The following is an 11,922-nucleotide window of genomic DNA, read 5'->3' on the forward strand; positions in this document are numbered from 1 at the left end:
AGCTTACAAAGGGAGATTGAGTGAACAAAGCGTTCAGTCAGAAAGCACATTTTAGTGGTAAGCCCTGGAGTGCTAGAATCCATCTTTCATCTTATGCTCTGCTCTGCTCTACTCTGCTCTCACTAGTCTAGCTGAGTCACACTGGGTTTTGACGCTAAACCTAATATTCTAACGTCTTCTTATCTGTGTTAGCTTCAACTCCAAGCAGAGTACCATTACTCTGTAGTCTGATAATAATGATGAACTCTTGTATTTTTCCTCTGTAGATGGTCTATACTCTCACTATTTAGTTCAACGATGATCCTGTACCTTAAAAGCTATGGTATTTTGAAAACACAAGTGATGATATATAATAACACCTAACATAATGGCATTAACAGAAAAAGGAACAGCGCATAATGATGCAATAACCTTAGCGTTAACAGTAGACACAGATGCCATGTCGGGCTATTGATAGGCTGTTATTGTGATAGAAGGGATGTCATGGTTCTCACTGGTTGTTCTTACCCCTGCCCTATCAGTCTCTGATCATCCCTGGGAAGAGTCCAACCAGGAAGAAGTCTGGTCCCTTCAGTTCCAGGCGCAGCAGTGCCATCGGCATCGAGAACATCCAGGAAGTCCACGAGAAAATGTGAGTGTGAACTCAGAGACATGAATATTGTAAACATGATGTTGATATGTTAGTGACTATGCCTCTGTGTTTCTCTCTGATACCCCGTCCCTGTATTTGTGTCCAATGCCCTGTCGCTTTGTTGGTATGTACCCTCCTGCCCTTCTTATTCAGCATTCTTCCCTCCCCCCTCAGCAGCAGCCACAGCAGTAGGGAGTGTTTACCTGGCACACAGAAGACACCTGACAGTGGCCACGTGACTCAGGACCCCAAGTCTGAGAACTCCTCTAATCAGAGCTCACCAGAGGTGCTCACCACAAAGAACATGTGAGTAGATGCAATCACAGATATAGGCCAATATGATCATTCACATTAAAATGTAATCGTCATATCAACATGAAAGTTCAACATCACCAGGACAATGTGATTTCAGTACCCCAAAGAAACCTCAAATATGTACATCTTTTTTTAAACTCGGTTTATTCAGTTTTACACACATAATAAGACAACACAATAAACAATATAAATAATTTACTCAACTTGAAAACCAAATAAAATAACAAATAATTATGTTACCGGTCAAAAGTTTTAGAACACCTACTCATTCCAGGGTTTTCTTTATTTTTATTTAGTGAAGACATTAAAACTATGAAATAACACATATGGAGTCATGTAGTAACCAAAAAAGTGTTAAACAAATCAAAATATATTTTATATTTGAGATTCTTCAAATAGCCAACCTTTGCCTTGATGACAGCTTTGCACACTCTTGGCATTCTCTCAACCAGCTTCACTTGGAATACTTTTCCAATAGTCTTGAAGGCGTTCCCACATATGCTGAGCATTTATTGGCTGCTTTTCCTTCAATCTGCGGTCCAACTCATCCCAAACCATCAACATTTCGTTGATGTTTGGGGGATTGTGGAGGCCAGGTCCTTATTGGTAAAATAGCCCTTACACAGCCTAGTGGTGTGTTGAGTCATTGTCCTGTTGAAAAATAAATGATAGTCCCACTAAGCCCAAACCAGATGGGATGGCGTATCGCTGCAGAATGCTGTGATAGCCATGCTGGTTAAATCACAGACAGTGTCACCAGCAAAGCACCCCCACACCATAACACCTCCTCCTCCATGCGTTACGGTGGGAAATACACATGCAGAGATCATCCGTTCACCCACACTGCGTCTCACAAAGACACGCCGGTTGGAACCAAACGTCTCCAATTTGGACTCCAGACCAAAGGACAGATTTCCAGCAGCCTATTAGGGGTGGAGTAATGCAACCACTCACACTCACAGACAGTAATGGCCATAGACTGACCATCCACTGGACCAAAATTAAAGTTTCCAAGTAAAAAAATGTTTTTACATTTTATACAATGTAAGTGTAAACAAAATAAAAAACAGGGCAAGACAAGCTCACATTTTAGGTTCTGACAGAGCAAGAGGAATAAGGCATGCACAAGTCACATTCAATAAGAATCAATAGGCACATCACCAACCTCAATGTCCTCCCCCCCAAAAAACACAAAGAAATGGTCCTCCAACCAGTAAGTCACAGGGGTGTCAAATACAGACTTATTTTTGTTTTAATAAGAATGCCATCTGAGGGTGGACTGTTCAAAGTAAGACCGGAATGAAGCCCAAGCATCATAAAACATTTTGGAGTTTCCACGTGTATTGAATTGAAAAATAAATCAATTCAGAGAGCACAACACATCTCCCACCCAATATTTATAAGATGGGGGAGCTGCCATCTTCCAGTTCTGTAGTATTAGCCGTCTAGCTAAGGAGTTGTATGAGCAACAGTGTCCAACTGGATTCTTGACAGGGGGTACCTATGGGCAGTGCTCCATAAAGAGCTGTAAGGGGAGATGGCTCTATTACAGTGCCATATATATCAGAGAAACAGTAAAGTAATTGTTCAGCTTGTCTGGTAGAGACCTTGTCAAATCCAGATTGGAGTAGCTGGTGTTCTTTATATAGATCAGAGGAAGGATCTGTAGCATACATCCAATGTAGCCTTGGCTTCGCTCACATCTCGAAGCCGCTGAGAGTGAGCTTTGTTTTTCTTGGCTGTATAAGAAATTATTTGGCCACGTAGGTATGCTTTGAGGGACTCCCATATAGAAGAGCAGGACATACCTGGGGTTTTCAGCAGGGGTTTTCAGCAGAAATCAAATTGACAAACTCCTTATCTGAGAGTAAAATGGAGTTAAGACACCATCGATAACACATAGGAGGTTGCTGGGGTAACTCTAGCTCAAGCAGTAATGGTGAATGGTCAGAAATAACAACACTCTCATAAGTACACCTCTGAAAGTTAGGCAGAAGTGTTTGGTCCAAAAAAATAAGTAATCAGTGCGGGAGTATGTTTCATGAACATGAGAAAAAAAAGAATTCTGTCTATCTGTAGGGTGTAGGAAACGCCAGGCCTCACACATACCATTTTTCTGAAGAAAAGATTGAATAAGTAGGGCACATTTAGATGGGCCTGTAGTTCTTCATGAGAACTGGGGATATTGTACAGTTGAAATCCCCCCCTAAAATCAACGAATGGGAATCTAAATTGGGTATAGCAGATAAAAAGGTATTAATTAAACTTGTATCATCCCAATCGGGGCATAAACACTAGCCAAATCAAGAAGAGTAGAAAACGGTTTACCAGTTACTATGACGTATCGTCCCTTAGGATCAGGAATAACCTCAGAAGCTACAAAGGGAGTAGTTTTATCAACCAAAATGGCAGCACCTCTTGATTTACTATGAAAGTTAGAGTGGAACAGTTGACCAACCCAGTCCCTGCGAATCCTACATTGCTCACCAGTCCTCAAGTGAGTCTCTTGTAGAAATGCAAAATGTGCATTCAAACCCTTTAAATGTGTCAGCACCCTCTTACGCTTCACAGGGTTGTTAGCCCCTTTGATGTTCCACGGAATGTACTTGATGGTATTATTTTGCTCACCCTGAGCATTCCCGTTATACAACCCTGTCATTAGAGCCTACAGTGGAAAAGCAATGAATACCCAAAAGCCCCAGGATAACTTGTCTCAGAGTAATAATGTACTGTGTAAGATACTTGGAAAAATTACAGAAAAATAAACTAAAAAGAAGACAGAATGACAACATTAGAACTAAACAATTCAACCTCCTTCCTCCCCCCCATCTATCCATAAACTAACTCAATAGGTCAATGAGACAGCATGGAAACAAAGGAAGTACTTAAACCCTTAATAAAATGAAATAAAAATGACTGAAGGCTTTTAAGGCAAGCACACTGGACCAAAATATTCAATCACATCAAATAAACCTGAGAGGGTTCGTCAACTACCGAACTATACAGGAATAGTCCAAGTATAACTAAACATAAGAATACCACAGGTGGGCTACTTACTTACTATCAACAGTTAGCGAGCAACAGTTTCTGATCTATGAGCAAATTCAAGACTTCTTGATGTGGCGTTGAATGTGAGCCATAGCCTCCTCTGGAGAATCAAAAGTTGTAGTCTTTACCATCATGAGAAAGCCATAGACGGGCCGGGAATCGCAGTCTGTACTTCACACCTGGATGGTCCCGTAGTAGTCGTTTGGCCTGCCCGAAAGCTGTGCGTTGCCTGGACACAGTGGGGGAGTAGTCCTGGTAGATAGAGAAGCTCTGTCCTTGAAAGCTCAGAGTGGTATTGCGGGCTCGTCGGAGAATCTCCATCTTCTCATGGAAAGAATGATGTCACAGGGCCTCTCACCGTCCCGGGGCTTTGGGCGCAGTGACCAGTGGGCACGATCAATCAGGGGCTTCTCATCCATGGCGAGAACCTCTTTCAGCAGCCCGGAGACGAAATCCGTGGCGCGAAGCATTTCAGCTGACTCTGGGACTGATACCAGTCTCCGGTTACTGCCGGGAGAAAATCCTTCTAAGCTCACACAGCTCTCCTGTACCTTTTACAGATCCGCAGTCAGGTGTTTCATGTCAGCCTCCAGGGAGGTAGTTAGGTCAGAGACACTGGTAGTGGAGCTCTCCAGTGCTGCAATCGTCATGGTGTGCAACTCTGTTGTTGTTTTGAGGGATGTGATAGCTGGAACCGTCTCATTTCGCAGGATAGTTAAATCTGCTTTTAAAGTATCAGAAACCTCTTGTATTCAGACCTCAATCGTAGCAGCTACCTCTGTTTTCATTTCAACTATCTCCGAGTGTAACGTTAGTAGCTTGATGGCCTCGAGAATGTTAATTTCAGTGCCACCAGGCAAAGCCGCACCCCCAGGTAAAGTGCTAGTCTCTGGGCCCTCGGGCGGTGATAAAAATGGCTCTTGTGGGCCGGGTTTTCTCAAAGTTGTGTTTTTGGTCTTATGTTTTGTCGACATGCTGACATTTGGAAGCAAAATAGTCTTGGAAAGGGATCACCAAACTAATATTTGAATATAAATACGGTTTTGCTGCAAAATTCACATAAACTTTAAGATTACTGCGGGATCAAACAGAAAACACGTCAGTCGTACATTGCGCCCCTCAATATGTACATCTTCTCTAGACAGTTTATGTGTAACTCATTGTATAGTTCTATTGGTGTATCAATAACCCAGCCATGGTCCTGTCATAGTGTTGCAGGCTGACTCAGGGTGTAGGTTTGCTCTTTGTAACAACAGGGCCCAGTCTATCCCTGAGGGTCACGACCTTTCCCGCTCCTCCTCCAACGCCAGCAGCTTCGCCAGTGTGGTGGAGGAGAATGAGACAGAGGCCATGGAGGACTACGACACTGGCATGGTGAGTGTGCGTGCGTGTGCCTGTGTGTGTGTGTATGCTAATGTTTGTGTGTGTGTTTTGTCATGCATCTAACTGCCAGCATGTATGTGTTTCCCAGGAGAGCCTGTCTTCAGCGGGGACGCCCCACAAGCGGGACTCGTTAACCTACAGCACATGGCTGGAGGACAGTATGAGCAGCATGAGCACCACCAGCCGAGGCTGCTCGCCAGGTGAGAGAAGAGAGAGAGAGAGAGAGAGAGAGGGCCTTGGGGACTAGGGGGCAGGATGGAGATTGAGGATATACATAAAAGAGGGCATAAGGTACATATGAGGATAGTCATTTACAGTTGCTTGCCAGGTCGTGTTTGTAAAAGAGAAGGTCTTCCCCATTGGCGTCGGCTAATGGGGATCCTAATAGATCCAAACAAATGACCTACCTGGTTAAATTAAGGTCAGCATTTGGCAGTTTGATGATGTAGGAATATCTAATTTATTTGATTTATTGAGTCAGAGAAGGCTATATGTCTCACACAGTGCAGCCTGATCCTGGAGTTTTACTATTCAGGTCATGTGTTTTATTACCCAGGTCCTGGTAAACCTGATGGGGGTAAAGGGTCAGATATCCGTATCAAACTGGACCGGCCACAGGATCATCAGTCCTCATCGGTAAGAAATCCTCCATCCCGAGTCTGGGCCTGGCACTTTAAATGGATGTGTGCTCTCTGCCTTTGTATGAATTATTCTTCTGTTATGTGCTGTACTGTAGTACTTCGTTGTACTTCTGAAGCAGTTGTACGTAGTTGATCTGCTGTTCTATCAGTGCTGTGTGCTGTGGTTACCGCTGTTGTTGTGTAATTCTTCCTTGCTCTCTTTATGCATCTCTGTCTGTGTGCCCTTCCTGTCCAGAACTGTTAGCCTCTCCCACCTGATTGTTTCCTGGATGTCCATCTGCAGGTTAGCACTTTCTTCATACTGTCTTGAGTCTCTCTCTCCAATAAGTTCCCATAAGTGTACATAGAACAAGTTTGTCAATGATATTTTAAAGGTTACTCCAAAGAAGAAACAAGACCTGCATTGCTTATTCTCATAAAACATTGTATGATGTTTTCACATGTATTTCTATTTTTTGCTGTCAGTCTTTAGTAAGAGTCTGATGTCTCCTATCCCTAAAGCATTCCCATAAGACACAATCCTTCTGGGAGATGAGACGAGCGCAGGCTTTCGCCTTAACCAATGACGACGATGAGGAGGTGGACCCTGGCCAGCCTGCTGGTCAGTGAGGCCAGACCACCCCTTCCCAGAAGCCCCGGCGGTGGCGTGGGCGGCGGTTGGCATGCCAGGGGAGGAAGTCCTACGCAAACTTTTCCTCAGTGTTGTTTATTTCTGCTCACTCCCTCACCTGTCTGTCTGTACACACATCTTCTGCCTGGCTTTGTGTTTCAGAAGCACTCTTTTTGTTACCCATTAAATAAATAGGTTTATTTGTCCCAGTGAACAAATGGTACCTGTGGTTCAGTTTTGTTGAGGCTTACTGTATATAGCCATGCAGATCACACAGTGTAGCCACAGTGCCATTGAACTCTGCCAGAGACTTTGTTAGGGGCATGTTGGTGTTGTCATATGGATTGTACATTATAGTGACAATTTCATTGAACCCATTCAATCTCAAATACCAAATATCCAACAACAAAGATGTGTGCTTTTTAATTAAATGTCCATTATTGGTTATGTTGAATACAGTTTATTGTGTTAGTGATTTTTCAGGTAAAGTGATTGTAATGTGTCTATTAGCCATAGCTTTAACTTACTGTATAGAACTGTACAGCCAAAAACAGTTGCTCTGACAGAGTGAATATTTTCTTCTCAATATACAATAACTGGGATATTGTCATCACAATATACAATGTACTTCAACTCTCACCTGCTCATACTGCAAATTTAAAATGAAGATGGACATCTAACAAGAAAGAATGGAAATATAGCCTTGAACCTTTAAAATACAGTTTTCCTATAGCTTCATTATTAATGTATACCCTTATCAACATGGTCAGAAGCAGACAGTAATTGGACAATGCATGGTTTCAGATTATATGTTATATGATCACACTGTTTTTGCACACGGTGCTCATTGCTAACTGCTACCGATGTATTATTATTGTGAACCACCGTCATTTTGTGTAATTGTAACCTAACAGGCAATTTTAGCTTTGCACTTTGTGTTCACAGAAACAGTTGTTTATTTTGTTGTGTATCAAGCAGGTTACTGAGGTCAGGTATGTAGAGATGTGTTGATGACTACAGGGGTAATTCATAACTGAATTGGATAACGTACCGTATTAGTCCATCCAATCAGCTAGTTTGCCGGTCTAATCTACATTAGAAATTCTGCAGCCTAAGTGTTGCCATCGGTACCCGCGGAGAAATATGTTTGTATTTATTTATTTGGGGATGGGATGGGGGACTACTGTATTATTATACAGTATATTTGCTGTTGATAGATTTCTAGTATATTATGGGAGAGATGTACAGAGATGAATACTACAGTTTGTGCATGTTATACAGTATAATCCTACCCTCCACTCCATGCCAAATCTAATGTAACCTGACAATGACATTTATTTTAGTGAAAATCATGATGGGGTTCTACAGTTCTACATTATACATTTACATACAACTGTTGAGTACTGCCAAATGAACACAGTGTGTGGCATGTACAATTTCAAAAGTATGTTTTAAAATAAACAAAAACTATCCCACACTGTCTGCTCAATAAAAGGGAACAACGCATTACTATGAAGTGACTTGGGGTTGCATTATCATGACAGAGCTGACAAATGTGTGAGGAAAGGTAACTGAGCTAAAGAATTTGAATGTAGAACAGATATAACAGATGCTGTATATGTCCATCTAAATAAAATTGCCCTGATAGCTTTTATATTCAACTGCCTTTTGGATATGAGTTCATTCTTAGATCTTTAGTTTGTGAATAATGTTACTGTACACATTCACCTCTTTCCCTAGATCCCTGTTTAAAGATGACTTAAAGAAAGATGCCATTCCTCCTTTGGTATTTCGTCCCAGGGTTTATCCTGGCAACAACACGGTTCCACACGCCATCATAACATTTGTGACAGTTAAACAATGAAAAGTGTGTAGCCTCTTTATGATTTTCCTGTACTGAATGAAACCGTTGAAGGAATGTCCTATAAATAAGTTATTGAATGTGGCTAATCACCACCAGTCTCTAAAAGTAGAACGCTGTAAACGTTGAGGCTTCTCTCCTCCTCTCCTCTTACATAACTGTGCCACATGTACCAGATCAGCATAAATATGATTGAGTCAGTAACTCATCATCATCAAGGGGGGGAGAAATGGTATCAATGCATGAAAAGGACTGAGACAGATGCAGTTTTTTACAAATATAAATGATATACTGGCACTACTCGCAACTTCTAACCTTACCTATGTCTTTATGTTAGACTATGCTCTTCGGTCTTCACATTAGTCCAGTGAACACAGAAAAAGCTACATTTCCAATAACTCAGCAGAGTGATGGTGCCCTCCAGTGGTGTACACTTACTTATATGTGCATATTATTGTTTTATGTGAGTTGCTGTGCTTATGGGATAGTCACATTGGAGATGGGGATCTAGTAAAGCACAATGCCGCACTGTCGCATCAAGTTACTGGAATTTAAATGATAAATTATTTAGAAAATGTATGAACACTGCTTCAGTGTGATCTATTCAACAGATTGTATTTGTGTTCTGTTTTATTAGTGTATTCCTGTAAGAAATTAACTTGTAAATATGTTTTCCTTCATTTGTAAATATAGCCAAAATATGAAATAAAGAGCCTGGATTCATTCATATGTCTTACTGAGTTTTCTGCAGAGAATTTTGTTATGTTTAACTCACTACTGTATCTTAAAGTTGTCTGTCTATAATGGTTTTATGGTCATGGCTAGAATGGATCCAGCTTTGGTCAAATTAATGTCAGAATTAGGAGAATTAGGTTGAAGTTAGGAAAAGGGTTAGGGTTAGCTAAAATGTTACGTTAATTTGACAAAAGCTGGATCCCTTCTAGCCATGACCTGGTTTTATGGGAGGCATAGTTTGATGGATCCGTTCCATTTATTTTTTTATTTTTTGAATGAACCTTTATTTAACTAGGCAAGTCAGTTAAGAACAAATTCTTATTTACAATGACGGCCTACCAAAAGGCAAAAGACTTCCTGCGGGGACGGGGGCTGGGATTAAAATACATAAATAACATATAAATATAGGACAAAACACACATCAAGACAAGAGAGGCAACACAACACTACATAAAGAGAGACCTAAGACAACATAGCAAGGCAGCAACACATGACAACACAGCATGGTAGCAACACAACATGACAACAACATGGTAGCAACACAACATGGTAGCAGCACAAAACATGGTACAAGCATTATTGGGCACAGACAACAGCACAAAGGGCAAGAAGGTAGAGACAACAACACATCACACAAAGCAGCCACAACTGTCAGTAAGAGTGTCCATGATTGAGTCTTTGAATGAAGAGATTGAGATAAAACTGTTCAGTTTGAGTGTTTGCTGCAGCTCGTTCCAGTCACTAGCTGCAGCGAACTGAAAAGACGAGCGACCCAGGGATGTGTGTGCTTTGGGGACCTTTAACAGAATGTGACTGGCAGAACGGGTGTTGTATGTGGAGGATGAGGGCTGCAGTAGATATCTCAGATAGGGGGGAGTGAGGCCTAAGAGGGTTTTATAAATAAGCATCAACCAGTGGGTCTTGCGATGGGTATACAGAGATGACCAGTTTACAGAGGAGTATGGAGTGCAGTGATGTGTCCAATAAGGAGCATTGGTGGCAAATCTGATGGCCGAATGGTAAAGAACATTTAGCCGCTTGAGAGCACCCTTACCTGCTGATTTCACAGTTAGTTTGGCAGCTGGGGTGAAAGAGGAGGGATTACGATAGAGGAAACCAAGTCTAGATTTAACTTTAGCCTGCAGCTTTGATATGTGCTGAGAGAAGGACAGTGTACCGTCTAGCCATACTCCCAAGTACTTGTATGAGGTGACTACGTCAAGCTCTAAACCCTCAGAGGTAGTAATCACACCTGTAGGGAGAGGGGCATTCTTACAAATTGGTGCATTGACCTTATGATATCCAGTGGAACAACCACTTTACAATAGTGCATCTAAATCTTTAGGGGGGGGGGGGGGGGTAGAAGGATTACTTTATCCTATCCTAGGTACAAGGTTAAAGGTAGAGAAAGCTTCTTGGACACTAAGAAAGCTTTGTTGTAAAGCATTTAACACAAAATCCGGGGAGGGGCCAGCTGAGTATAAGACTGTATCATCTGCATATAAATGGTTGAGAGAGCTTCCTACTGCCTGAGCTATGCTATTGATGTAAATTGAGAGTGTGGGGCCTAGGATTGAGCCTTGGGGTACTCCCTTGGTGACAGGCAATGGCTGAGACAGCAGATTTTCTGACTTTATACACTGCACTCTTTGAGAGAGGTAGTTAGCAAACCAGGCCAAAGACCCCTCAGAGACACCAATATTCCTTAGCCAGCCCACAAGAATGGAATGGTCTACCATATCAAAAGCTTTGGCCAAGTCAATAAAAATAGCAGCACAACATTGCTTAGAATCAAGGGCAATGGTGGCATCATTGAGGACCTTTAAGGTTGCAGTGACACATCCATACCCTGAGCGGAAACCAGATTGCATACCAGAGAGAATACTATAGACACCAAGAAAGCCAGTCAGTTGATTATTGACACGTTTTTCCAACACTTTTGATAAACAGGGCAAAATAGAAATAGGCCTATAACAGTTAGGATCAGCTTGATCTCCCCCTTTAAATAAAGGATGAACCGTGGCTGCCTTCCAAGCAATGGGAACCTCCCCAGAAAGGAGAGACAGGTTAAAAAGGTTGGAGATAGGCTTGGCGATGATAGGGGCAGCAACCTTAAAGAAGAAAGGGTCTAAACCATCTGACCCAGATGGTTTTTTGGGGTCAAGTTTCAGGAGCTCCTCTAGAACCTCGGAGTCAGTGACTGCCTGAAGGGAGAAACTTTGTAGCGGGGGAGGGGGAAAAGAGGGAGAATCATCGGGGATAGTCGCTAATGGAAGGGGTGGTAGATGTTGGACGGGCAAGGAGGCATGGCTCAGTCAAATATGATTTCTGACTTAAGGAAGTGGTGATTAAAGAGCTCAGCCATGTGCATCTTGTCAGTAACAACCACGTCATCAACTTTAAGGGACATGGGCAGCTGTGAGGAGGAGGGTTTATTCTCCAGGTCTTTAACCGTTTCCAGAACTTCTTGGGGTTAGACCCACAGAGAGAGAACTGCTCCTTAAAGTAACTAACTTTGGCCTTCCGGATAGCCTGAGTGCACTTATTTCTCATTTGCCTGAACGAGAGCCAGTCAGCCTGAGTATGCGTGTGCCGAGCCTTTGCCAAATGCAATTCTTGAGGTGGGGTAACTCTGCAAGATCACAGTCGAACCTGGGGCTGAACATGTTTTTAATTCTCATTTTCTTTATGGGGGCGT

The 11,922-nt window shown here is 42.3% G+C and overlaps 1 protein-coding gene across 3 annotated transcripts; it reads left to right on the top strand.

Annotated features, from left to right (window-relative positions):
* Positions 1-521: 521 nt before the first annotated feature.
* Positions 522-9,214, top strand: LOC115188823 (rap1 GTPase-activating protein 1; the record flags this gene model as incomplete). 3 transcript variants are annotated; one of them, XM_029747670.1, is given in 7 exon segments in its annotated part: positions 522-631; positions 806-937; positions 5,230-5,368; positions 5,466-5,577; positions 5,934-6,013; positions 6,254-6,301; positions 6,520-9,214. In XM_029747670.1, coding segments are annotated over 6 exon segments (582 nt in total), but the record flags the coding sequence as incomplete, so codon positions are not given.
* Between the last annotated feature and the right edge of the window lie 2,708 nt (positions 9,215-11,922).

Source organism: Salmo trutta, unplaced genomic scaffold (assembly GCF_901001165.1).
Source record: "Salmo trutta unplaced genomic scaffold, fSalTru1.1, whole genome shotgun sequence".
In the NCBI taxonomy this organism is placed as follows: domain Eukaryota; kingdom Metazoa; phylum Chordata; class Actinopteri; order Salmoniformes; family Salmonidae; genus Salmo; species Salmo trutta.